At 44.6% G+C, this 23,845-nt stretch overlaps 1 protein-coding gene across 1 annotated transcript in view; it reads left to right on the forward strand.

Annotated features, from left to right (window-relative positions):
• Nucleotides 1–23,845, forward strand: part of LOC147724783 (lymphocyte antigen 6E-like) — a 62,957-nt gene that overhangs the window by 25,674 nt on the left and 13,438 nt on the right. The window contains exon 2 of the mRNA XM_086967066.1: nucleotides 2,709–2,825. Coding sequence (XP_086823192.1) covers nucleotides 2,709–2,825 — 117 coding nt within the window. The remainder of the gene's footprint in view (nucleotides 1–2,708; nucleotides 2,826–23,845) is intronic.

Raw genomic sequence — 23,845 nt, forward strand, 5'->3', positions numbered from 1 at the left:
TCACAACCAGGTATTCAGGATCCTACCTTTTGTTTGTCAGATTAGACAGGATCAAAATACAGGAATGAGGAGGAAACGTTAATGGGATAGTTACGCGCATGTGTCTCACCGTTTGGGAATCTCCCTTAACTGAATCATTCCATACTCTATGTCTAATGTTACTTCTTCCCGATATATTCATATAAAATTCAAGTGAGCCTAAATACAGTCCACTTGTGTTACTTTGTTGGCCTTTAATGTGCCTACTCTGCAATGTGAGCAGAATACCAAACCCACTGGCTTCCCCAATACTTTCTCAAATCTAAAAAGGTGTCATAGTGGTTCATTACATAATGGATACAACAGACTATCGCATAGTACTGACCCCTTATGAACAACTGCTTGCACTGATCTTGAGCTACAAGAGCAGGCCTCAATTCAGTCGAGACTAGGTCAACGTTCACTAAGCAATCAGAAAGGCTAGCTCGCTGACAGTGCATAGGAAATTAATTATATCCTTTTTGGTGGAGTCTTAAATTGTAGGCTCACAACCAGGTGATCAGAATCTTACATTATGTTTGTCAGATTAGTCAGGATCAAAATATATGAAAGGAGAGCATGGGATAACTTCTACGCACGAGTCTTACCTTTTGAGAGTCCCCCCACTAAATTAAATCATTCCTTACTCTATGTCTCCAACGTTTCTTCATTCCAGATATTTTATCCAAAATTACTACGCAATAGCTTAAACCTGCAAGCCAGGGTTATTTCCCAGACACCTCTTTGGTTATTCTAAAAAGCTGACCGGGTCTAACTTCAAGCGGCCTGGCGGACAAAAAGCCTATGGCTTGCAATACCACCCTGAGCTACTGCCAGTGGTTAGACAAATTTCTAGCATTCCTCCTATCACCTTTTGCGTGTTTGAGTCGCTTTTAACCTGTTATTCCCTTCACCTACCTCCAAAACCATTGGGGTACTGTTGACTCCAGGGGTTATAGTTATTCACGGTTACACAAGTTAGGAAAATAACACTCAGATATCGCTGTTCTTGCTCTTCTCCAGAAGTTATTTCTTTGTTTGCCTGAAGTGTAATTACTTGACTTTCTTCACTCTGTATACCGAATGAAGGTTATTTCAAATATCATATTTGTTCACCTTTCTTGTTTTTGCTTACATTTATTTTTGCAATACGTTAGCTGTTGTCATTCGGTAATAGGTTACAGGGGATCGGCGAGTGACTATTTGCATTAGTTTAGTTGATGCTAATGGGAAACCAGTGATATTTGAAAGTTGTCCTGTAGTCAAAATTATTTTCTTGCTGTGTGAGCGCAGTAGCTCTAGTAATTAGGGCAGTGAATGTCATGGCAAATTAATGCAAGATTATTACTTATCATCATGATAGAAATATGACATCATTGCTAGAGGCATTTTTAAGAAGTTTGAAGCAAAATCCTGATGTTCTACGACATTTCTGTTTAATCTAGAAGGTGCACACCTAATAATTATTCTTGGGAATGGAGCTACATTTCTAATTAGCCAGGAAGATGTTGTTGTTAATCCTTAGGGTTGTGCGAACTTTCCCGACAATTGGGCATACTTTTACAGAAACAGCTGCACACCTAAGAATTATTCCAGGGAATGGAGCTACATTTCTAATTAGCCAGGAAGATGTTGTTGTTAATCCTTAGGGTTGTGCGAACTTTCCCGACAATTGGGCATACTTTTACAGAAACAGTTGCACACCTAAGAATTATTCCAGGGAATGGAGCTACATTTCTAATTTGGCCTAGAAGATGTCGTTGGTACTCCTTAGGGTTAGCGGGGTCGCCCCTCCCACAGGTAAGCCCTCCCCCTGGCCGGTGAGAGGTGGACGCGGGGAGGGGGGCCCCATAGGTTGGCTCTGCTAGCCGGGTGGGACTAAAGCGCTGCCCCGCCCATGTTCCCCTGTGGGTTACGCGGTCAGCGGCAAGACAACATATTTCCGTGATTAAAAGGGATACAAATTGATGAAGGAAGAATTATTTTTTTGGCTTGAATGTTTGCACTTAAGCACTGTGACAAAAGGCTCCCATGAATAGCTTGAGCCCAGGCGATGCAAATCTGGCTTTAAGTGACCATATTGCTTAAAGTACCTTCCTCTCGATGCAGATGCCAGCTGTGTTGTCGCACCATGGTGAAACATGAAAACAGCGCCATGACAAGATTTACAGGCCTGTTTTCAATCACACAGAAATAAAAGTACTAAAGTATACAGGAGGTCTCCAATGCTCGAACTAGCAAGCGCGGTCCCGAAAGTGAAAGGAGGACCGCGCTGCAGCCAATCTCTTGTCTTTATGGGGCCATGTGTTAGAAACACATGGCCCCTTAAAGATAAGAAAGTGCTTTGCGACAGATGCAAAGCAGGCAAGCCAGTCCGGGTGGTCCGGCATAGAAAGTCAAAGGGAGGCAACCCAAACACCTAATTTCCAATGACAGGCCACCGTTTAACATAAACGGTGACGTTGGCCAATGGGACTGAGGGGTGGGGCTTGAAGCCCTCTTCTGAAAATCCTCTTCAACAAAATCGCTCATGGAAGCGGAGCAGGGCTCTGCCCTGCAACGCACGCGAGACCTAAAAATATGTGAAGGTAGCTATCAAATTATTATTTTGGCAAAGTTATGGGTTGCGTGTGTGTAAAAAGTAAAGTTTTGTGTCTGTTTTCATGGATGTTTTTTTTTATTCTTTTCAGTGCATTCCTTGCAGTGCTACACATGCACAAGCGCGGGTAAGAACAGCGACTGTCAGACTGTAAGCAACTGCACCTCAGGCAACACCTTCTGTCAAACAGATGTTATTAAATATGTGGGTAAGTTCCGGCTCCTACTGAGATGTTATTATTCGGGCTCCCGCGTGAATCGCTGCATGTCAGGTGCTCTGCCGCTTTGGTCCTGCACTCTGCGGGTGCTATTTTAAATGTTTACGTAACAGCGCCTATCCAGTTTCCAAGCACTCCTATTTGGAAAGACATTGGGATTGATGCTCCTGAAACGTGGTGCCCAGGATCACAACATTTGGTCAAAGTAGAAAGATGCGATTACAACGAATGTATCTGTTAATGTTTTACGCCATGTCACTGCCCTGTAACTTTCTACTGTCTAAATGTTAACGTTCAATATGTCTTTATTGCATTTTAAAAGGAAGAAGGATCAACTTCAAGCGGGCATATCGGCTCTCCTGCCCCCTTTGCACCCCGTACCAGTGGGAGGGATTCAGCCAGTTCTCAAGGGTCTGGTCTGACAAATTAGTGCGTGGATCAGTTTTATAGCTGTTTGTGGGCCGGTTTTATGGCAAGTTGGTCCAGTTTTTACTGTTGATTACACTGATACTGCCACAAACGGTGCCCGCCAGAAAAAAAATGTATGCAGTATGATACTCCACCTCGCAGAATAACAGTACAACATGTCATTAAAAGTTCAAAACTGTCCTGATTTCCACACGTGGGCCTTAGTTTTTCATTATCTGGTTTGCTAACGGGGGCTGTTTTTATTTTGGAGCCCGGGCCTATTTTTTGCCCCAGTCCGACGCTATCCCTGTCTTATCCCCTCTCCTAGTATCAACTACCTCTAGTAATCCAAATCCTGCATCTTGGTTCCCACCCTCTCTACCAGGCGCGCCGCCCAAAAAACAGAGAAAGCATCACTCCAAAAGATCTCACACCAGTTTAGAAAGACAGCTTTATTTAATAATATTAAATAATCTGTATTCGGGAGCAAGTGCATCCATAAAAGATACAATCAAACAATAGAAAATCATCATTACATATCCAGTTAAAAGTTAAGATAAAACACAGTTTATGGTCTCAAGTGAATAAAAGGAAGTAAAAAAAAATAGCGCAAAGACACAAAAAGCCATTCGACAGTCAGTTGGGTCTAGATAGTCTTGATCTATAGGCGGCCTGCAAGAAATTTGTCATTGCACCAAGTGTGAGTTCATTAGGCAACAACTGTAAATACATAAGTGCTACTCTGGCTTGCCTAAAATTAAAAGACTTTAGAAGGTGGCGAAGAAACTGCCTTCTTGGGAGGCTAAAATATTTACACAAAAGGACAAAATGTAACATGTCCTGTGGACACCTAGAGTCACAGCCACAGGGTCTTCGCACATTTAGGTCAGCAGATCCTGACGGGGATGCCAAAAGATGGTGGAGCAGGTTGAACCTAAAACTAGTAATTTGAAACCTGTTGGTTGCACTTGTAAGAGTAGAGAGAGAGTTTTCCCTTCCGTGCACAGGCTTTAACAAAGCATGCACCAGCACTGTTGGTTTCAAGAGCTCTCTCGAACATACTTTACCCAACACAATAAAGGCCTTACTGCCACCTTGTCAGCTACCATAACCATGGGATTTTAAAAGCATGCTCAAGAGACAAGCAGTCTGATATGATTAGGTGTTTTAGATCCTTATCCTCTCTCGACCATATCTTTACCCAACACAATAAAGGTCTTACTGCCACGTATTCAGCTAAAAAGTTGACATCTAGCTCTTCGTGTACAGCACAGGAAGGCGTGCTTTGAGAGACCTTCGATATTTGTCGCAAGAACTTGTTTTGAGACACCTGTAGCTTATGTGCTGAAGTATACCCCCACACTTCACTACTATATAAAGCCTTTGAGGTGAATATAGACTGATACAATTTTAAAATCACATCTGGCATCCAAGAACCCAGTCTAGGAGAATAGCTGCCAATTGCCCTGTATATTTATTCAGGTCACTCAACTTTCCCTCCATCAATGTTTTCCAATTTTGTTTTTTGTCAAATAGAAGTCCCAGACAGGGGAAGGCTGAGACCTTTGCAAGAGTCTGGGATCCCGCTTTAAAAGTTTTAGACCAGAGAGCCCGAGGGCCAACTTCCAAAACATACAACTTTGTAAAGTTGACTAACAGGTCCAGTCTGTCCATAAAATCAACAAACCCATCAATTAAAAATTGCAAGCCCAGAGCCGTGCATGCCATTAGTACAGCATTGTCTGCACATAATAACACTGGCAAAAATTTTCCTGCAGACTATGGGGCAATCAGACTGTAATTGAAAGAGGGCCGCTTCTAGGGGCTAAAATGCAGCCTTGGCGAATCCCCCTGGAGCAGTTAGAATGTTCAGTAAGAACTCCCCCTCGAGAGAATTTTACTGCCGTTGTGGTATGGGCATAAAGATTCATTACTAAGAGATACAATGGTGGATTTGACATCCAAAGAGGCCAATAAGTCCCCCAGTTTCTTCCTGCTCACACGATCAAATGCAGACATAAGGTCAATAAAAGCTAAGAACAGGGCTCCCGGTTGAGCAATAATAAATAAAACGAGAACAAAATGACAAAAATCCAATAAGTAGAACCAGAGATACTGATTTTAGAAGTTTTAAGTGCAAATAGTGCCAAAAGGCACTGAACTCCAACAAGGGTCATCTGGTCGCAATGGTCTTGTAAAAAGTAAAACGTTCAGACTGACTGAGATGAAGTGCGGGCCGGCCACAGGGACCAGGTTGCGCCAGCTGAGCGAAAGTACTGTGGTCCAGGTTGCACTGACGTCGAAGATCCTGTCGACATTGTGGTTGCAGAGTGCAAGGGCAATGCGCCGATGTTGATCAACACTTCGGCAGCGATGCACTGGTCTTTGTCACACAAAAGCCGCGATGCGTCGACTCCGATGAGTGGGTTGCTGCGATATGGAGGTTAAGCTCAACATCGGTGCTGTCGTCGACGGAGATGCAAGGACTTGACTTGAAGAGCATTGCGCAGCGGTGGTTCTGAAGATGGAGCGGAATCTCCAAGCCATGTAAAGGCAGCGATGCACCAGTTCTGGTCCATGCAACAGGGTAGATGCATTGGTGCTGATCTTGCAATGACTGCAATATGCCAGTTCTGTCTCCTCAGCAGCGAAGGTGCATTGGTTCAGTTGAGCAAGCACCGTAAGCCCACTTTCAAGGGTCCAGGCCTGGGGTGCCAGCACTTGGCTGGGTAGAGTCACAGATGGCAGAGTCAAGGTGCAGAAGCAGGATAGTTAGAAGTCTGCTATGTCCCAGAGACTTCAGATCAGAAGGCTAGCCAACTAGCCCTTGGAGTCACTCTGGGATCTAGGGGTCTAGTGATGCAGGTCCAGTCCTTCTCACCTAGACCAGAAGGGCAGGAGGCAGAAGGTCAGCACAGCAAGAAAGCAGTTCTTCCAGAGCAGCAGTCCAGCAGAGTGGCAGTCCTTCAGTAGCACTTCAGTCCTTCTTCTTGGCAGAGTATCCACAGGTCCAGAAGTGTACTGAGGTTCTTAAACATAGGCGTGCCTTTGCTGTGAGGGAGACTTCAAAGAAATGTCTTTGAAGTGCACAGAGGTCCTTCATTCCTGCCCTGACCCCAGACTCCCTACAGGAGGGTATGCAGTCCTTTGTGTGGGGACAACTGTAAGAGTAAGGCTGAGCCCAGCTCCTCCCTCACATCATCCTTGGATGGACTATCAAGTCACAACTAAGCTCCCATTGTGTGTGGCTGTCTAGGGGGGATATACAAAGACCAGCTTTCACTCTCCCCTTAAGTGTATCAGAGACAGGCTGTAGGCACACGGGGCTAAGATCAGGAAAATCCCACCTTTCTAACAGTGCCATTTTCAAAATTGTAATAATAAATCTACAGGCCCTGGGTATATGGTATCCCACTCTACAAGGTACTTAAAAGTAAAATAAATATGCCAAACAGGTGTAAACCAATTATACCAATTTGAAAGCGGAGAGCACCGGCACTTTAGCCCTGTTTAGAAGTGGTAAAGTGCACAGAGTCTTAAGGCCAACAAAAATTAATTCAGTAAAAAGTAGGAGGAGGAAGGCAAAACGTTTCGGAGTGACTCAGCAGAGAGGGTCGATTTTCAACAGAGTTGTTATGTAGTAACTGCAGGGTAATCACTAGAGAGAGCGGGGGACAAGGGGATATTTTTCATCCTGGGCAGAGTTGGACTGCCCTTTGGACAGGGTCACTTGAATTCTAAGGCAGAGGAGGACCAAATTATGCAGCAGGGTTGACTAAAGTATGCATCAAAAAAAGGAAAATTTTTCAGAATAATGCGACACATTTTGTCAGTTTTACCTCATTATTTTGACATTTTTACACCTGGTAACCGTGTATGAGAAAAGAGTTCAGCTCAATTAGTTCCAATTTAACACCCAAACACAGCAATTACCAACTGAAAGATGACCAGTCAACCTTTGCAAAAAACCTTCTGGTGCGCAAAAACCATAGTGCCCACACCGCCATTCACTCCCGCCCGCTTGTACATATACACAATTCCTCCCAAATGAAACTCTGGTAACATATTTATGGGAAAGAACTGCTGCAGGTTTATTTCATACAACACACGTATGACGTTTTATGGTGGGTCATCTTACGGGCGATCCAAAGCAGGCAGCCCCTCGCTGTCCTGCATGCAAAGGAGCCATCTTGCACGGCGAGTCGATGCTCTGACGGTGCAGCACATTACCAACTTCATTATACTCCCGCCCCCCCATGTCAGGGCGGAGCGGTGGGGCACACCCCCGGTCGGTTCAGGCCCCCCGACCGCCCAAAGGACTAACGGGGCGCCGTCGTGGTTTCCCGGAACCTCCTTCGGCTCCTGGTCCTTGGCTCAGGCACCCTTACTGTGCCAGGCAGAGGTACCCTTACTGTACCCTTCTGCCGCAGAGGTACCCTTACTGTACCCGTCTGCTTCCAGATCGCCCTGTAACTCCGCCTGCAACACAAAGAAGAACATTAGAACAATCTATTACTTCGCGCCGCCGCTCAAGCTGCTGGGTTAGGGTTCAGGGTGGGAACAGCGCTTGAGCCGCGGGTGGACAGGGATGGAGAGAGGCCGAACCTTGTCCACTGCGGTATAAATAGGGGGTTCGCCCCTCCCACAGGTAAGCCCTCCCCTGGCCGGTGAATGGTGGACGCGGGGAGGGGCGCCCCATCGCTGTTAGCTGGAGCTTGCCGGGTGGGACTAAAGCGCTGGCCCGCCCATGTTCCCCTGCGGGTCACGCGGTCAGCGGCATAGTGCCCACACCGCCATTCACTCCCGCCCGCTTGTACATATACACGATTCCTCCCAAATGAAACTCTGGAGACATATTTATGGGAAAGAACTGCTGCAGGTTTATTTCATACAACACACGTATGACGTTTTATGGTGGGTCATCTTACGGGCGATCCAAAGCAGGCAGCCCCTCGCTGTCCTGCATGCAAAGGAGCCATCTTGCACGGCGAGTCGATGCTCTCACGGTGCAGCACATTACGAACTTCGTTATACTCCCGCCCCCCCTGTCAGGGCGGAGCGGTGTGGCACACCCCCGGTCGGTTCAGGCCCCCCGACTGCCCGAAGGACTAACGGGGCACCGTCGCGGTTTCCCGGAACCTCCTTCGGCTCCTGGTCCTTGGCTCAGTGCGCAAAAACCAGAGTCATCATATTTTGGTAACTTTTGATCCGTTCGAGTTATAAAAAAAATTTAGGTTGCTAAAAATCTTCAGATTATGCGGCGGATCATGGATTTTGTGGCAAATGTAGCAGGACCATAATTATGAAGAAATCATTGCAGAATCACTATATTCTACTAGTCCTGTCTGTAGGGCATTCAGGCAGTGCCGAATGGACTGGTCTGAAGGTCAATGTGTTGGACGGTTTATTGGCTGCTTGTAGGCCTGTTTAATGGTCTGTTGGGCCCGTTTTCAGTGCTGAATTCCCAAATGATAAAGCAAACATTGGCTGCAGCAAGCTCAAATTCATGCAGCATTACATACCTTCCGGGCTGAACAGGGGAACCAAAGCAGCCTCGGTAAAAATGCTCAAACCAGCCCGGCTTCCGTCGTCTTTTCGCACAATCTCTCTTTCCATTCATTCTGTCTCCTTCTTTCTTGTTTCTCTAATCGCTTTCTCTCTACCTTTCTGCTCCCTCAACTCTCTGTCTTGAATCCTTCCTGTGCCTGAGCCAATTAACCTTGGGTAATGTGGAAAGAGACAGAGGCAGCATGAGCAGCCCCTGCCCTAAAAACTGGCATCCTCAGAGGAAATGCCTTGTGGAATAAAAGGCCTGTCCGGTCCTGCATACTGTAGAAAACACACATACAGCGTATCTTTACTAGGCCAAGGCGAAATGTTAAATATGCCAGAGTCATTTTGGTAATTTTGCGTTACTCTTGTGACACACAATTAACAATAATTACGCAATAAGACCTATTTGCGTAATTTAGAGTGATTTAGGGCAAAATGCCTTCTATAAAAGCACAACAACAGAATGTGAATGGCTGTTCTTCTCATGGACTTTTGCATGAACTCTATTTTCTTAGCTAAAAATGCTTCCTTGGATTCCTTTTACTGCGTTTCATTTTCCTGGATTACACACCTCAACTAATTCCACATAATTTTGCTATAATTTTGCATAAACATGCCACAGCAAACTATGCAAGTTATGCCAATGACTTTGTACCGCTTCATCAACTCTTCTCTCCCTCTGGAAAAAGCTAATCCGAGGACCCACAAAGCATGAGTTATTATTGCCTCTTGCTCATATTTCCTCTAGAAAGTATCTCTGACCTTGTTGCATCTGTCATGTGCAGACAAGTAAGTATCCAATGCCATTGAAGTCGAGTTTTAGTTGCCATCTGCCTGCCCCTCACATGCCCTCGTATGTGTGAAGCTCAATTGTGTGTCATTGTGAGACTTCACACTCCATTCAAGCTGGTGGCGTTTCTTGCTCTGAATAGCGTTGCATAGCATCAGCATGTAAATTCTGAAAATGGCATGGGCCTCAGGAGTTTCTAGAACTGAGTAAGAGGTGCTTTCCAGATTTGTGCCCCAGGCTTTATTTCTATTTTGTTTAAGAGATCCCTCTGCACACCAGGGCTCCCTTCTCTGTTCTTGAATTCTGCAAGAAACTGAAGACATGGCTCTTTACCTAGAATTCAGACTATGCCAACTCAGTCCCCTTCTCATCTTGCACTTGACTACACTGCAGGGTGAGATGTGCACTCTGCAAATAGTCATAACACAACAACAAAATAAAAGGTACAAAAACAAATTGCCCGCTTTGTTACTTAAATCCTTCTACCATTTCTGGAATACCTTGCTTCTATAATCCTGGTCCAAATTCAGGGTTTCCCAGGATAAGCATATAAGGAGAGGGAAACTAGACAGACCCACTCAATCCCAGTCTTGTCCCAAACTTTGAGGGTGGCCAAATTATTGCAGACTTGGACATATTGGGGAGTATCTCCCTGGAAGGCAGCCAAGGGATTTCTCAAAGAGTTTGCCCTGCTAAAGTATGGTCCAGGAAGCACCAATGACTTTCTGTTTCCACAATGGACAATTTCAGTATGTAATGGAGATATGCCTCCTAGAAGTATAATTCCAATGTTGACATGCCTAGGCCTATTCTGGCTCGTGTAGCACTTCACACTTTTCTAGATTTCTCGTCTTCTTACCTTCCTTGATAAAGGTGCTGCATATGTGCTGTAGTTGGGTTATATACTTCAGCGCAATCTATATGGGTATTGTTTGGACTCGGTAAAGGATTCGGGGTAGAATCCTAATCTTGACCATGGCTATATTTCCTAAGCAGGAAATATTTTGTGATGTTTTTGTAGGTCATTTTTGTTTGATTCGGCTGGCTTTGAAAGAACTTTTCAGTGTGCCTTACATTCCAGGATGGTAAGGTTTACAAGTTATAAAAAATGCTCCTTTGGAAATATCAGGCCACAAGGGTACAGAGACCACCTCATGATGTACAGGAGAACGAGCCGGTGGCAGGGTGGTAGTCTGGCACAATACAAGCTCTAAAATAATTTCCCCATACAGTGTTGTAAAATTGAGATTAAGTATTGTTTGAGGGACGTGCTTATAACTGTACCATTAAGGAGAGCTTTAAGATGTAAGTTAGTCTTGTTTATCTACAGCGTATATTGAACCCCAGTTCTCATTGCTGTAACCCTCCCCCATACCCCCAGCAAGCAGTGGTATCTGATAATTGGAGCATGTACATATAACATAACGTAATAGACCTCATGATATAACTCCCAGTTTCTCATGGTACTCTAATGCTCCACTCCCATTTAAATACATCACCTCTTCCCTCTCAATAAAGACCCTCTTTTGTCTTGTACTCTGTCTATATCTACACATCTAAAAGCACTTTCCTAATCACTAACCCCCACCTCCACTTATTTCTTCTCCCAAAACACACCAGCCATCATACAAGATAGCTATCATAAGCAGAGAAGTATTCAAGCCATAACTTTCTCAAATACCTTAACCGTACATCAAACTTTACTCCTTCCCCTCCATCACTCTGTTCCTCAGACATTTTCCTGTTTACGCTAGACTCCATCCAGCCATACATTTTCTTCACTCCTACACCCAATACTCTTGGAGCATTCCTAATACATGTATCTCTTCCATCTGACAATATCAACCCAAGTCACTGCTCTGCAAGCTGGATCAAGTTGACATTCCTACCACTAGAACTTGCTCTCCACATCTGCTGCATTACCAGCTGAAGCTGCATCCTGAGCAATGGCCAGCCAGTCACCAGAATTATCAACCTCATCTTGCACATACAAGCAAAAGAAAAGCAAAACTCACCTACCCTCTCTGTCCAATATATCATGCCTATATCCAGTAAGCACCAATGACTTTGTGTTTCCACGATGGGCCATTTCAGTATGTAATGGAGAGGCCTAATATCACTCTCCTTGGTGATTTTAATTTCCATTTGGAAAATACGGGATGTAGAGATACCCAAGTTCTCCTGGAAACCCTGGGCTGCTGTGGTCTGGACCAGTTGGTGGAAGGCCCTACCCATCTAGCAGGACACACTCTCAATGGGGCTTTTTCTAATGACCCTAGGTTGAGGGTGGGACCCCCAGTCCCATTAGCATGGTCTGACCGCTTTGCTGTACCGCTAGACCTGTCTTCTCAGGAAGCGGCACTTCCCTCGCCGGGCTTTAGGAAGCAGGAACTTAGAAGGAATTTTAAATCTGTCAATAATGAAGTACTCTCCCCCTTTCTGAATAAGCTGGAGTCTACTGATTCTCTGGATGTTAATTCAGCTGGTCTGGAATTCTCGCATACTCTTGCAGGAGCAATGGATATTCTGGCCCCTCCCAAAAAGCATTATTCAACGAGGAAGAGTCCTTCGGCCCCATGGTACTCAGATAGACTCAGACAGCTAAGACAAGGCTGTCGAAAACAGGAGTGGCTATGGCGGGCTCATCCTGATCTCTCGGAGAAAGAACGACACAAACTATGCCTAAAGGAATATAAACTAGCTATTGGGGAGGAAAAAAGAGCCTATTTTTCTAAAGTCACTGCATCCCTTAATTGTCCAAGAGATCTTTTTAAGGTCATAGATTCCCAAACTTCTCCTCATGTAGTAGATTCAATAGTGGAATCTCAGGATCTGTGCGATAAAATATCTGCCTTTTTTCATACAAAGATCCTGGATATCTATGTTATGCTTGAATCTTTAAACTCCTGCATTGGTCAATCTAGTCTTTCAGCCTCCTCTGGGGTCGAGAGTTTGCCTGGTGGGCAATTTCTGAGTCTTCTGTCTTTCCCCCTCTTGTCACGTGAGATTATGGCTCAGCTTCTAGATAATACTAAGTCGGGCTCTCCCTTAGACTCCTGCCCGCTTAAAGTACTGAAAGCCTGCTGGGAAGTTGTTAGTCCACCTCTCATGAAGGTTATGAATCGTGCCATCTTGGAGGGAGTCTTTCCCTCCTTATGGAAGACGGCGGTTGTAAAACCACTCCTGAAGAAACCTGCCCTGGACTCAGGCGTCTTGAAAAATTTCTGCCCCATTTCCTTACTTCCTGCTCCCTCAAAAATGTTGGAGTCCTATCTTAATCTCCACCTTAGTACCTATCTCAGGGACTTTGCTCTCTTGGATAGCTCCCAACATGGTTTCAGGAGACATCATAGTACGGAAACTGCTCTCACTGCAGTCGTTAATAATATCCATTCTCAGGTTGACATGAGCCATACCACTCTCCTGGTCCTACTGGATCTGACAGCGGCCTTCGACACTTTGTCTCCATCTATACTGGTGTCTCGTCTTAGGGAGATAGGTGTCGGGGGCCCTGCCCTGAGTCTTCTTGCCTCCTTTCTCAACGAAAGGGAACAGAGAGTGAAACTGGGTGAGTTTCTTTCTGCCCCTAAACCCTTCACTGTGGGGTCCCTTAGGGCTCTACATTGAGCCCTACACTTTTCAACATCTATGTGGCTCCCCTTGCGAGGGTTGTGAGATCATTTGGGTTGGAGGTGTTGTCCTACGCAGAAAACACCCAAATAATGGTCTCTCTCACTCACTCAGTGAAGGACTCTGCCCAAAATTTCATGAGCTGCATGGAGGCTGTCTCTGAGTGGATGGTTCAGAACTTCCTGAAATTGAACGGGGAGAAAACTAAGGTATTAATCTTTGGGGGTAATCAGGAAATCTGGTCGAGGGATTGGTGGCCGCCCTCCCTTGGGGAATGTCCCCGCCCAGGCCAGTATGGTAAGAACTTAGGGGTGTTAATGGACACTGCCCTTTCCTTTGACCGTCAGGTAAACAAGACTGTTTCCACCTGCTGTGGGATCATCAGAATCCTTAGAAAGATCTCTCATTATCTTTCTCCAGATGCTCGGAAACAGGCTACACTAGCATTAGTCTCCTCCAGACTGGACTATTGTAATGCCCTTTATTTGGGCATTAACAAGAGTCTCATTCATCGTCTTCAAATGGTCCAGAATGCTGCAGCGAGGATGGAATTGAACCTCCCTAGATTTGCCTCAGCCTCGGCGGCACGTAAGAACTTACACTGGCTTCCGATGCACTGTAGGATCACCTTTAAAATGTTATGTTTGTCCCATGAAGCCTTTTATGGCACTGGCCTGGAGGGTATCAAGTCACTTGTTCATCTTTACACCCCCACTAGATCTCTTCGCTCTTCCAACAAAAACTTTCTTGCGGTCCCCAGGTTTGCCAAGGCAAAATGGGGCGGTAGAGCGTTTTCCACTGCAGCGCCCAGACTGTGGAATTCTCTCCCTCCAGAGCTAGCAGGGCAGCCCTCTCTCTCTCTGTTCCGTAAGGCCTAAAAAACCTGGCTTTTCTCTGAGGCATATTTGTAAAGCTGTCCCCTCTGTTTTGTGTGTTGGATGACCCGCGCTAGCGCCTTGATGCCCTTGGGCTAAGTTGCGCTTTACAAGACCTATTCATTCATTCATATGCCTCCTAGTAGTATAATTCCATGAGATCTTGCATGAATTTATCGCTAAGCTCCAGGCATCCCTTGAAGTGTGAGGTGATTCTGATGCGCTTTTCTACATCTGGCAGTGCACATCTAGCCATGGATCTCCTGATGCTAATGTTGGAGAAGAGGATCAAGATAAGAAATCTTAGTGGGAGGTGTCTGAATCCCTCCCATGAGCGTGTCCTAGCTGTACGAAGAAATAAAGGCAACGTTCCATCCATGGACACTTGGCCGAGTAAAGTACCTGTAGCAAATGTTGTAGGACACCATCTCAATGTATGCACCAGCCAAGCGTCTGTCCATAGAGACCTGTAAAGCAATGATTGACTATCAGGAGTTTGATAACACAGATCTTAATTGCCCTCAGAGACTCTTTGCACTGTGCCCATGAGCACATCAAGACTCTAAGCACGTACTGCACACTTGGGCATGTAGTCATGTAACACATTTGGATTCAATTATTCCACCCTGTAGTTTAGTTATTTAATAATTTGGTTTATGCTATGGATGTTCTGGGATGGGTAAGATGTGAACATCAACAGGTTGCAATGCTATGTATTGATTTAACAAGACAATTTGCTTGTAATTGATTCCACTAAAAAATTAAACAACTTTAATTCGAAAAAAAACTCAACAACCAGCTAAAATGATAGAACGCATGGTAAGCTTTGAATCCTAATCTTAATAGAGTGCAACAAAGCAGTTTATTGGAGAGTGCTCAGCGGCAAACGCAAACCTGGGAACAGAGACATTTGTACACTGTACATTTGAGACGTTTCAAATGCTGTTCATAGGCCCTGATCCTGAGTTGGTTGGAGGAGTGAGTCTTATTTATCACACTCAATAATATCAGACTCCCTGAGGTTGGGAACATATTGCGTTTTAGGGGGATAATATGCAGATTTTGGTGCTTATTGCAACAAAACCGGTACAAAAGGGGGTGGTGATGGACGGAGCATCTGAATCAATCAAACACTCACACCCAGTCAAAAGATCTGGGTTTAATCCATCACCGTTCTCTAGCCCACTCTGCCACCCCAGTTCAGACATGGCCATATGCAAATCAGTCTGACCCTGTGCCTCATGGGAACAGTCCAGCCCGAACCACCAAGCCATGTCTTCCCTGGACCACAAACAAGCTTCCGAGGACCGTTTTCTGGCATTCCAGCCGTCTTCAGCCCGGCTTGCTTGAATCCAGTGGCAAAGTGAGCAAGGGACTCACATCTGAGCATACCCTGCCACACTTATGGCGGCCAAAAGTGGTACAAAAGGGGGTGGTGATGGACGGAGCATCTGAATCAATCAAACACTCACACCCAGTCAAAAGATCTGGGTTTAATCCATCACCGTTCTTTAGCCCACTCTGCCACCCCAGTTCAGACATGGCCATATGCAAATCAGTCTGACCCTGTCCCTCATGGGAACAGTCCAGCCCGACCCGCCAAGCCATGTCTTACCTGGACTGGAAACAAGCTTCCGAGGACCGGTTTCTGGCATTCCAGCCATCTTCAGCCCGGCTTGCTTGAATCCAGTGGCAAAGTGAGCAAGGGACTCACGTCTGAGCATACCCTGCCACACTTATGGCGGCCAAAAGCGGTACAAAAGGGGGTGGTGATGGACGGAGCATCTGAATCAATCAAACACTCACACCCAGTCAAAAGAACTGGGTTTAATCCATCACCGTTCTTTAGCCCACTCTGCAACCCCAGTTCAGACATGGCCATATGCAAATCAGTCTGACCCTGTGCCTCATGCAACAAAACCTGCATGTCACCGTAAATATTGCATTGTATTCCCATGTTAAATTCTGGCAGGCGCAGGTGAGACCAGCTGAAATGTAATGAAAGGTGCGATATTTAATGCATCCAGCAATTACCGGGTACCGAAAATATCCAACCCTGAACTTTGACCTCGGCTCGAACAGGGGTTTGCAAAGTGTTAGAAAACTCTTACTAACTCAGAAACAGGGCTTTATCCTTTTATATTGAAGAAATACAAGCAAGGTTTTCAGATATCTATCACACATGTTTACTAAGGCAAAAGTGTGACCAATCTAGCAACACTGTGACTTCAAACGTGCTTAAATCAATATTAGCGGCATAGTCTAATTCACTAAGTCATTTGTGCATCTAAAGTCAACTTCATTGTGCAAATACATGCATTTGTGAGGACAAAGTCTTGCCCCTGCGGTTCAAGGCATAGCTGTCGCCTAACCCAATGCAGCCACGGGTTGGGGGCACCCTAGGGGTCCCCAGTGGACCTTATACATATGTATTGCGATGGGAGGCTTACATCTCAAGGGGCCCTACGTTCATTTAGCGAGAGGGTGGGGGGGCATGTTGAATTTAGAAGATGAGTCCAAATTGTAAAAAAAAAGTGTACGTTTAATGGATAACAGCACAGTACTCCTCAGATCTTACATTTCTAAAACAGAACTTATATGAACACAAACCTGGCATGAGACCAGAATTGAATACAAACAAAGAAATTACAAATTACACAGAATTTAACACACCTACTTTCTTTACAAACAAAGGATAATGTACAACCAAAGAAATGGAAGGGGAAAAACAGGCAAAAACACAAAAGGAAAAGAAAAAGATTAAAAATGAACAAAATATGAAAGAGCATTATTCATTATCAACAAGTTTCCAGGAAACCCGCCTGTAACAAGCTCCATGTTTGGGTCTTGATGCCCCAATCCTATCCTGATCTTCTTTGCGATGATGGACATGTGAGTCTGCCCAATTACAACATTCACATTTTGCCACTCTACTGCCATTCCATACGTTGCCATCTTGAGTGACAACACTGTTATTGTTTACCTTGACCACCGATACAGCTCTACCAAACCTGGAATAATTCTTGGCCAAAGCCCCAGGTTTGCGAATTCTGACCAAATCACCTACTTCAAATTCAGGCTCTTTGACTTTCCTCTTTGCATCATAAGCCCCGTTAGCCCTCTCCTGTTTCTCTTCCACTCTCGTTTCATCTTCTTCACCTCTCCTCTCCTCTTTCTCATTCTTTCCCCCTTGCCTCCTTTTAAACCATCATGGGCATAATTTTGAAACAGGATCACTTCCATTAAGCAGTCTTAATTGGCTAACGTCTGTGGTGATATGCAGAGTAATATGATACAACCATAATTTCTCCCGTAGTTTGTTTTTCTACTCTGCTCCAAAACCTCGGGCCCACAAGATATTTTCTTTCAATGCTCGGTTAAATCTTTCCACTTGACCATTACGTTGAGGCTTGTGCAAAGCAGTGGTGACATGACAAATATTACGGTAGCTAAGAAAACTCTCCATCTCAATGGACTTCAACTGTACTCCATTATCCGTGATAAGAAACCCAGGCTACTCTTCTCTAGCAAACAGCTCTTTGAAAAATTCAATCACCATAGCAATGGTGACATGAAGCATGTTGGAAATGGCCCTTTCTGCAGTCACCCCCAAACATTTTGCCTTCCTCCTTCACATTTTGCTGAGTTCATTTTTGTTGCTTTTAGGACTCTGGGCACTTAATCACTACTAATCAGTGCTAAAGTTCATGTCCTCTCACCCTAAAACATGGTAATTTTGGTGTATCCACAGTTGGCATATTTAGTTTATTTGTAAGCCCCTAGTAAAGTGAACAATTTTCGCCCAGGGCCTGTAAATTAGATGCTACTAGTTGGCCTGCAGCACTGATTGTGCCACCCACTTAAGTAGGCCTTTAAACATGTCTCAGTCCTGCCACTGGCATTTAAAACCTCATGCCAAGTCTTAAACTTCCCTTTTATTACATATAAGTCACCTCTAAGGTATGCCCTATGTAGCCCATAGGGCAGGGTGCTGTGTAAGTCGGCGGCAGGACATGTAATTTTTTGTTTTACATGTCAAAGTAGTGTAAAATTCCAAATTTGTTTTCACTAATGTGAGGCCTGCCCCACTCATAGGTTAACATTGGGGGTTACTTAAAACAGCTATTAAGTATAATTCCGGATTGGTTATAGAATAGTAGTGTTTAGTGCATATGGACTTGACATAATAAATCGTCATTAATGGTAAAGTTGGATTTATGATTACAACTTTAGAAATGCGGGCTCCCACTCGATCTTACCCCCAAAACGCTGGCTTTTTAATGACGAAATCCTATCTGATCCCGCACACAAACATTTAATAGAAAACGTCATAAATGAATACATCTCACTGAATGACTCCCCTGAGATACTCACCTCCACAGTCTGGGACGCACTAAAAGCCACAATTAGAGGGATAATAATTGGCATCAGAGCAAGAACCAATAAAAAAATAAATCTGGATCTTGATAGACTCGAAAAAGACATCAAATCCCTAGAAATCACCCATTCTACTGACTTAGACGACAAACTTGTTTTAGAGCAATTGATCAGAAAGAAATACGAATATAACACCATTGTAAGCAGACGTGCAGGTGTCTGGGTCAATAAGTGCAAAGCCCTGAAACTTTGCAATGGGAATAGAGCTGGGAAACTCCTCGCATCCTACCTCAAGCACAAACAGAAATTGCTTACCATAACCTCAATCAAGGACTCAGCTAATATCACACATACCAAGCAGGGAAAAATTGTTGACACTTTCAAGTCCTTTTACGAAGACTTCTACAGGAATAAGATGTCATTTGACCCGGCAGCTTGCACTAAATACCTAGATGCCTTGAATCTACCCAAACTCTCTGAGGAAGAGAAGACTGCATTAGGTTCCCCCATTAAAGACACTGTCAAAGTCAAAAGTAACTTTATTTCGATTGAATTTACAATCATAAAAGTACATTTAAAAACACATATTTGCAACAATTTATAAAAATTTTCATTTACTCAATAAATACTGAAGGAAACATAGCACTATAGAACGGAACATTGAGAGATCATTCAAATTCAACTAAACACTGACACTCTATACAGAGATATAATAGCCTAGTAGTCGTTTGAACAAAAATAGAGTCTTAGGGTGTAGTAGCCAGTATTTGAGAATGGATTTTCAAACAGGCTTTGAGGTAGCAGGCTACAGATTTAGCGGTAAACGGAGTATCTAAGTGCTGAAGTGCCAAAAGCGCCGGTCTGCATCTTCTCAGTCCTAGCTGTCGGAGAAGTGGGACCAACCAGCGCTTACGCGGGGTCTCATAAAAGCTGCAGAAGAAGGTTACATGCAAAGTAGACTGGCGAGTATGTCCATCACACGGACAGCAGGGTAGTTCACGTGACCAATCAGAGGGCACAGGCAGTGAAACAAGACGATAAAATAAATCAAACCGAAATCTGGTTAAAACATATCTCTCGTAGTTAGACAGAAAAAAAGACAAATAAGGTTGAATGCCAAAGGAGGATTGAATCATCGTTAAATGAACATTTGACTTTTTACCAAGTTCGGAGCACAAACGTAAATCGCTTAAATGGGCGACACATAGTTTCTTCAAAGTTTTTCTTGGTATAGCCAATAGTGATACATGGTCAGTGAAAAATGCGGGGCAGTTCAAATCATTCAAAAATTTAAAAACATATAACAGCCAGGGAATCTTTTTCCAATAGGTCAGTGTGAGACAATCAGATATTAGTGATCTAGTGAGATGACATTGCTCCTGGGTCCATATGCGATGCCAAAGGAGAATCGGCTGGTATCTAATGATGTCAGTTAGATACTCCCAGCCGAGCTCCATATGGGTGCCGTAAGTAGAAGCACTTCGGGGAAGGGCTAGTATGTATTTCAAAAAATCGTTTTCGGTAGTTTGAAGCTCATTAGCGGGCGTATAGCCCCATACACCAGCTCCATAAGTGGCCACGCTCATACATTTGGCTTGGTAAATCTTCAAAATTACAGCAGGGGCGGGCTTGCCCAGTTTCCTTGAAAATGAAGTCAACGCCGATGTTGTGCGTTGAAACTGCAGTTTCTTGCTGGAAGTGGCAGGTTTCCAGGACAGATGTTTATCAATAAGAATCCCTAGATATGGATAGGTGTTAGCAGTTTCTAACCTGGTCTTCCCGATAAAAAGAGATTTACATTTTTGGGCTTTCTTGCCGATGTTCATAACAAAAGTCTTGGACTTATTTACTTTAAGTCCAAGAGAAAGCATGAATTGGCAGTATTTGTCTAGTTGAATCTGGAGTTGATTGGGTGTCCTTGCTAAAATGACAGAATCGTCTGCATATAATAATGCAGGGATTGGGCGGGTGTTTATGCAGGGGAGATCTTTGCTGTCAACTAGCATCGCTTGCTCCAGCCCATTTGTGTAGATGTTAAATAGGAATGGAGCAAGGACGCACCCCTGTCTAACGCCTTTTACAATGTCAAATGGTTCCGAAAGCTCCCCTTTGAGCTTTTGCGTCCGAGTATAGCTCTCGGAGAAAATTCAGAAGTGCAGGATCTATGCCCAGATTGCTCAGAATCTCCCACAGCTTGGAATGAATTACGCAGTCAAATGCGGAACTCAAGTCCACATAGACTAGGTAAAGATTACCGCCTTTGGCCCAGGCATATTTGCCCATAAGCAGAGTCAGGTTTAAGGCCTGTTCAACAGTGCCCAATCCCTCCTGGAATCCAAACTGTAAGTCGGTTAAGATCTTATTCTCTGAGGCCCAGTCCCGGAGTCGCTCCAAAATTAGTCTACCGGCGACCTTGCCCAGAGAATCCAGGAGGGAAATGGGCCTGTAGCAGGCTGGATTGTCGCGTTCTCCCTTTTTAAATATGGGTAGAAGCACAGAAGTGGACCAAGAATCAATAAGGCCGATCTGAGTCACTGCGGACATGACCTGCGTAACGATTGGGGACCATAGGTCTATATTGCTCACAAAGATGTCTAGTGGGACCCCATCTGGGCCGGGCGCTTTACCGGTCTTTGAGGAGGTCAGCGCAGCAGTCACCTCCACTAGATCGAAGTGGAGGTCAATAGGATAGATATTGTTGCTTGTGAAAGCTGCCCCCTCTAATCTTGAGGCCTCGGTTGTTAAGGTGGGGTCCCCAAAGATCTGTGAGTAGTGCGCTACCCATTTATCAGCGGGTACTGCCACATCTAGATGCCGTACAGCAGTCGCATCAGCTAAAAAGGGGGCCTTAACTGTTCTCCAGAACAGGGTACAGTCCTTGCTTAATGTGCTCTGATGTAGTTGGGCCCAAAGGTTGTTTTTTATTTCCCGTTTGCGGGATTTTTGTGCCATCTTATAGTTTTTTCTTAGGGAGGCAATTAGGGGCATGTCCCTGACTTGATTGTGTAGAGCGCTTTTTAGTGCACGCAGGGCTTTACGGCAGTGGGGTGCACGCAGGGCTTTACGGCAGTGAAATCCTGGCCTCTATCAAATCACTTAAAAGCAACAAAGCCCCGGGCCCAGATGGGTTCTCCGTGAATTTCTATAAAACATATGATAAGTCATTAACCCCCATGCTCCAAAAGCTCTTCGATTCGATAGCCTCTTCTAGTAGTGTTTCGGAATCCATGGGCGAAGCCACCATAATTGTTATCCCGAAGGAGGGTAAAGATCCCCTCCTAACTAAAAACTACCGCCCCATCTCACTCATAAATCTGGACTGCAAAGTCTACACAAAAATCCTAGCGAGCAGACTAAATGCCATTCTTCCCAAATTAATCAGTGATTCCCAGGTGGGGTTTTTAAAACACTGTATGTCCAACGATAACACACGGCTCCATATCCTAGAGAAAGCCAAAATAACACCCTCCCCAAAGGTAGCCATAACCCTTGATGCTGAAAAAGCGTTTGATAGGGTCTCTTGGTACTTGTTACATCATTGCATGACAGCCTTTAACCTAGGGAACTCCTTCATCAACATGGTAATGGCCCTTTACTCTTCGCCGTCTGCCAGAATCGACATCAACGGTACCCTTTCAGACTCATTCCGCCTACAACAGAGCACCAGACAAGGGTGCCCTCTTTCTCCGGCCCTGTTTCTCCTAGCCCTCGAACCTCTTCTATCAGATATAAAACAGACTAAAGCTATAGCGGGCGTGAGCTTTGGAGACACACAGGTGAAACTAGCTGCTTATGCTGACGATATTCTAATTGCCACAGAGAAGCCAGAGACCTCTATAGAAGCTCTCAGGAATACCATTGAAAGATACTCACTACACTCGCAATAAGTCAGAAGTAAAGCCCCTAAACGTTCATGGTACCAGGGATATGCTAGGCACCTCAGGCCTTACATGGCAAACTGGCTTTATTAAATACCTGGGAAACGAATTTGGCAGCTCCCTTCTTGAAACTCTACACCACAATGAATCTATCACTCTAAACAAAATTAAATCACAATTGGATGGCTGGTCCCCCCGCTTTATAACTTGTTGGGGAAGGGCCGAGACCATTAAAATGATGATCTCCCCCTTAGTCAATTATCTCATTATGATGCTCCCTCTCACCTTATCCCAAGACTTCGACCATAAATTAGACAATCTTCTCTCTAAATTCCTGTGGAAAGAGAAAAAGGCTAGGATTAGCCTAAAAAAACTACGCCTGGATAAATCCATTGGTGGAATCAAACTAGTGAACTTCAAATTATACCAGACGGCCTTCCTTGCCAAGCAAGGTTCCTACTGGCTGACACCACCAGCTGATTACATTCCTGTATGGCTTACTGTTGAGAAAGCCCTTATTAAAAATCTCACCCCAGCATCCATCCTCACGGCTAAAACTAGCACGCCCAGTTACTCACTTCCCATTTATAAAAATACAAGACTTGCTCTCCTAAAAATTGACAAACGTCTGCCTAACCATATAAGATGCTCCGAATAGGAGTCACTATGGCACAACCACTCAATAAAATACGAGGGGATACCTCTTCACAATGAGATTTGGATCAATAAAGGATTATTCTTCCCCTACCAACTGTTCTGTAATAGCTACCCGCTCTTTTTTAAAGAACTCCAAACCAAATATGGTCTAGAAGCCACAGAGTTTTATAACTTTATGAATATTAAAACGGCAATCACTAAAGCAAAACTGTCCAAAAAACCTCCATCCCTCCCAAGCTATTTAGTCTCCCTTAATAAGTCGGGGCACCAGGTCTCCAGACTCTACAAAATGCTTCGCCCGCAGCACTCTAACCTCAATAAAGAGCTCTGACAGTTTTGGGAAGCTTATTCATTGTTACCAATTTCAGAAGGGGAATGGTCCAAAACATGGGAATCAGCCACAAGACACAAGATAAGCCATACACTTTCCCAGACGAAATTTTGGCTTCTCCACAAAGCCTTCTCGACGCTGGCGCGTCTCTTCTCACATAACATTAGGGACAACGCCACATGCTGGAACTGCAACGAGAAGGTTGGCGACCTTGAACATCTAATACTAAGCTGTACATGTGTTAAGACATTCTGGGACAAAATATTTGCTTTCACCACAAAGGTTTTCTCCTTCTCCCCTACAGGAGAATTCTCTACTTTAGTGACTGGCTTTACCAGAGCTGCTCCGCTGTCGGAGGATGACAGGGCCTTACTTGACCTCATGTTCACTGCTGGAGTGAAAATAATCCTAAATAACTGGAAAGACACCAGTAAGGCCTCCTTTAAATGCTGGCTAAACTGGATCACATACCTGAGAGGTGCTGACAATATCTCACTCCAGAACACCCCATG

This window comes from Lissotriton vulgaris, chromosome 4_1 (genome assembly GCF_964263255.1).
Source record: "Lissotriton vulgaris chromosome 4_1, aLisVul1.2, whole genome shotgun sequence".
Lineage (NCBI taxonomy): Eukaryota > Metazoa > Chordata > Amphibia > Caudata > Salamandridae > Lissotriton > Lissotriton vulgaris.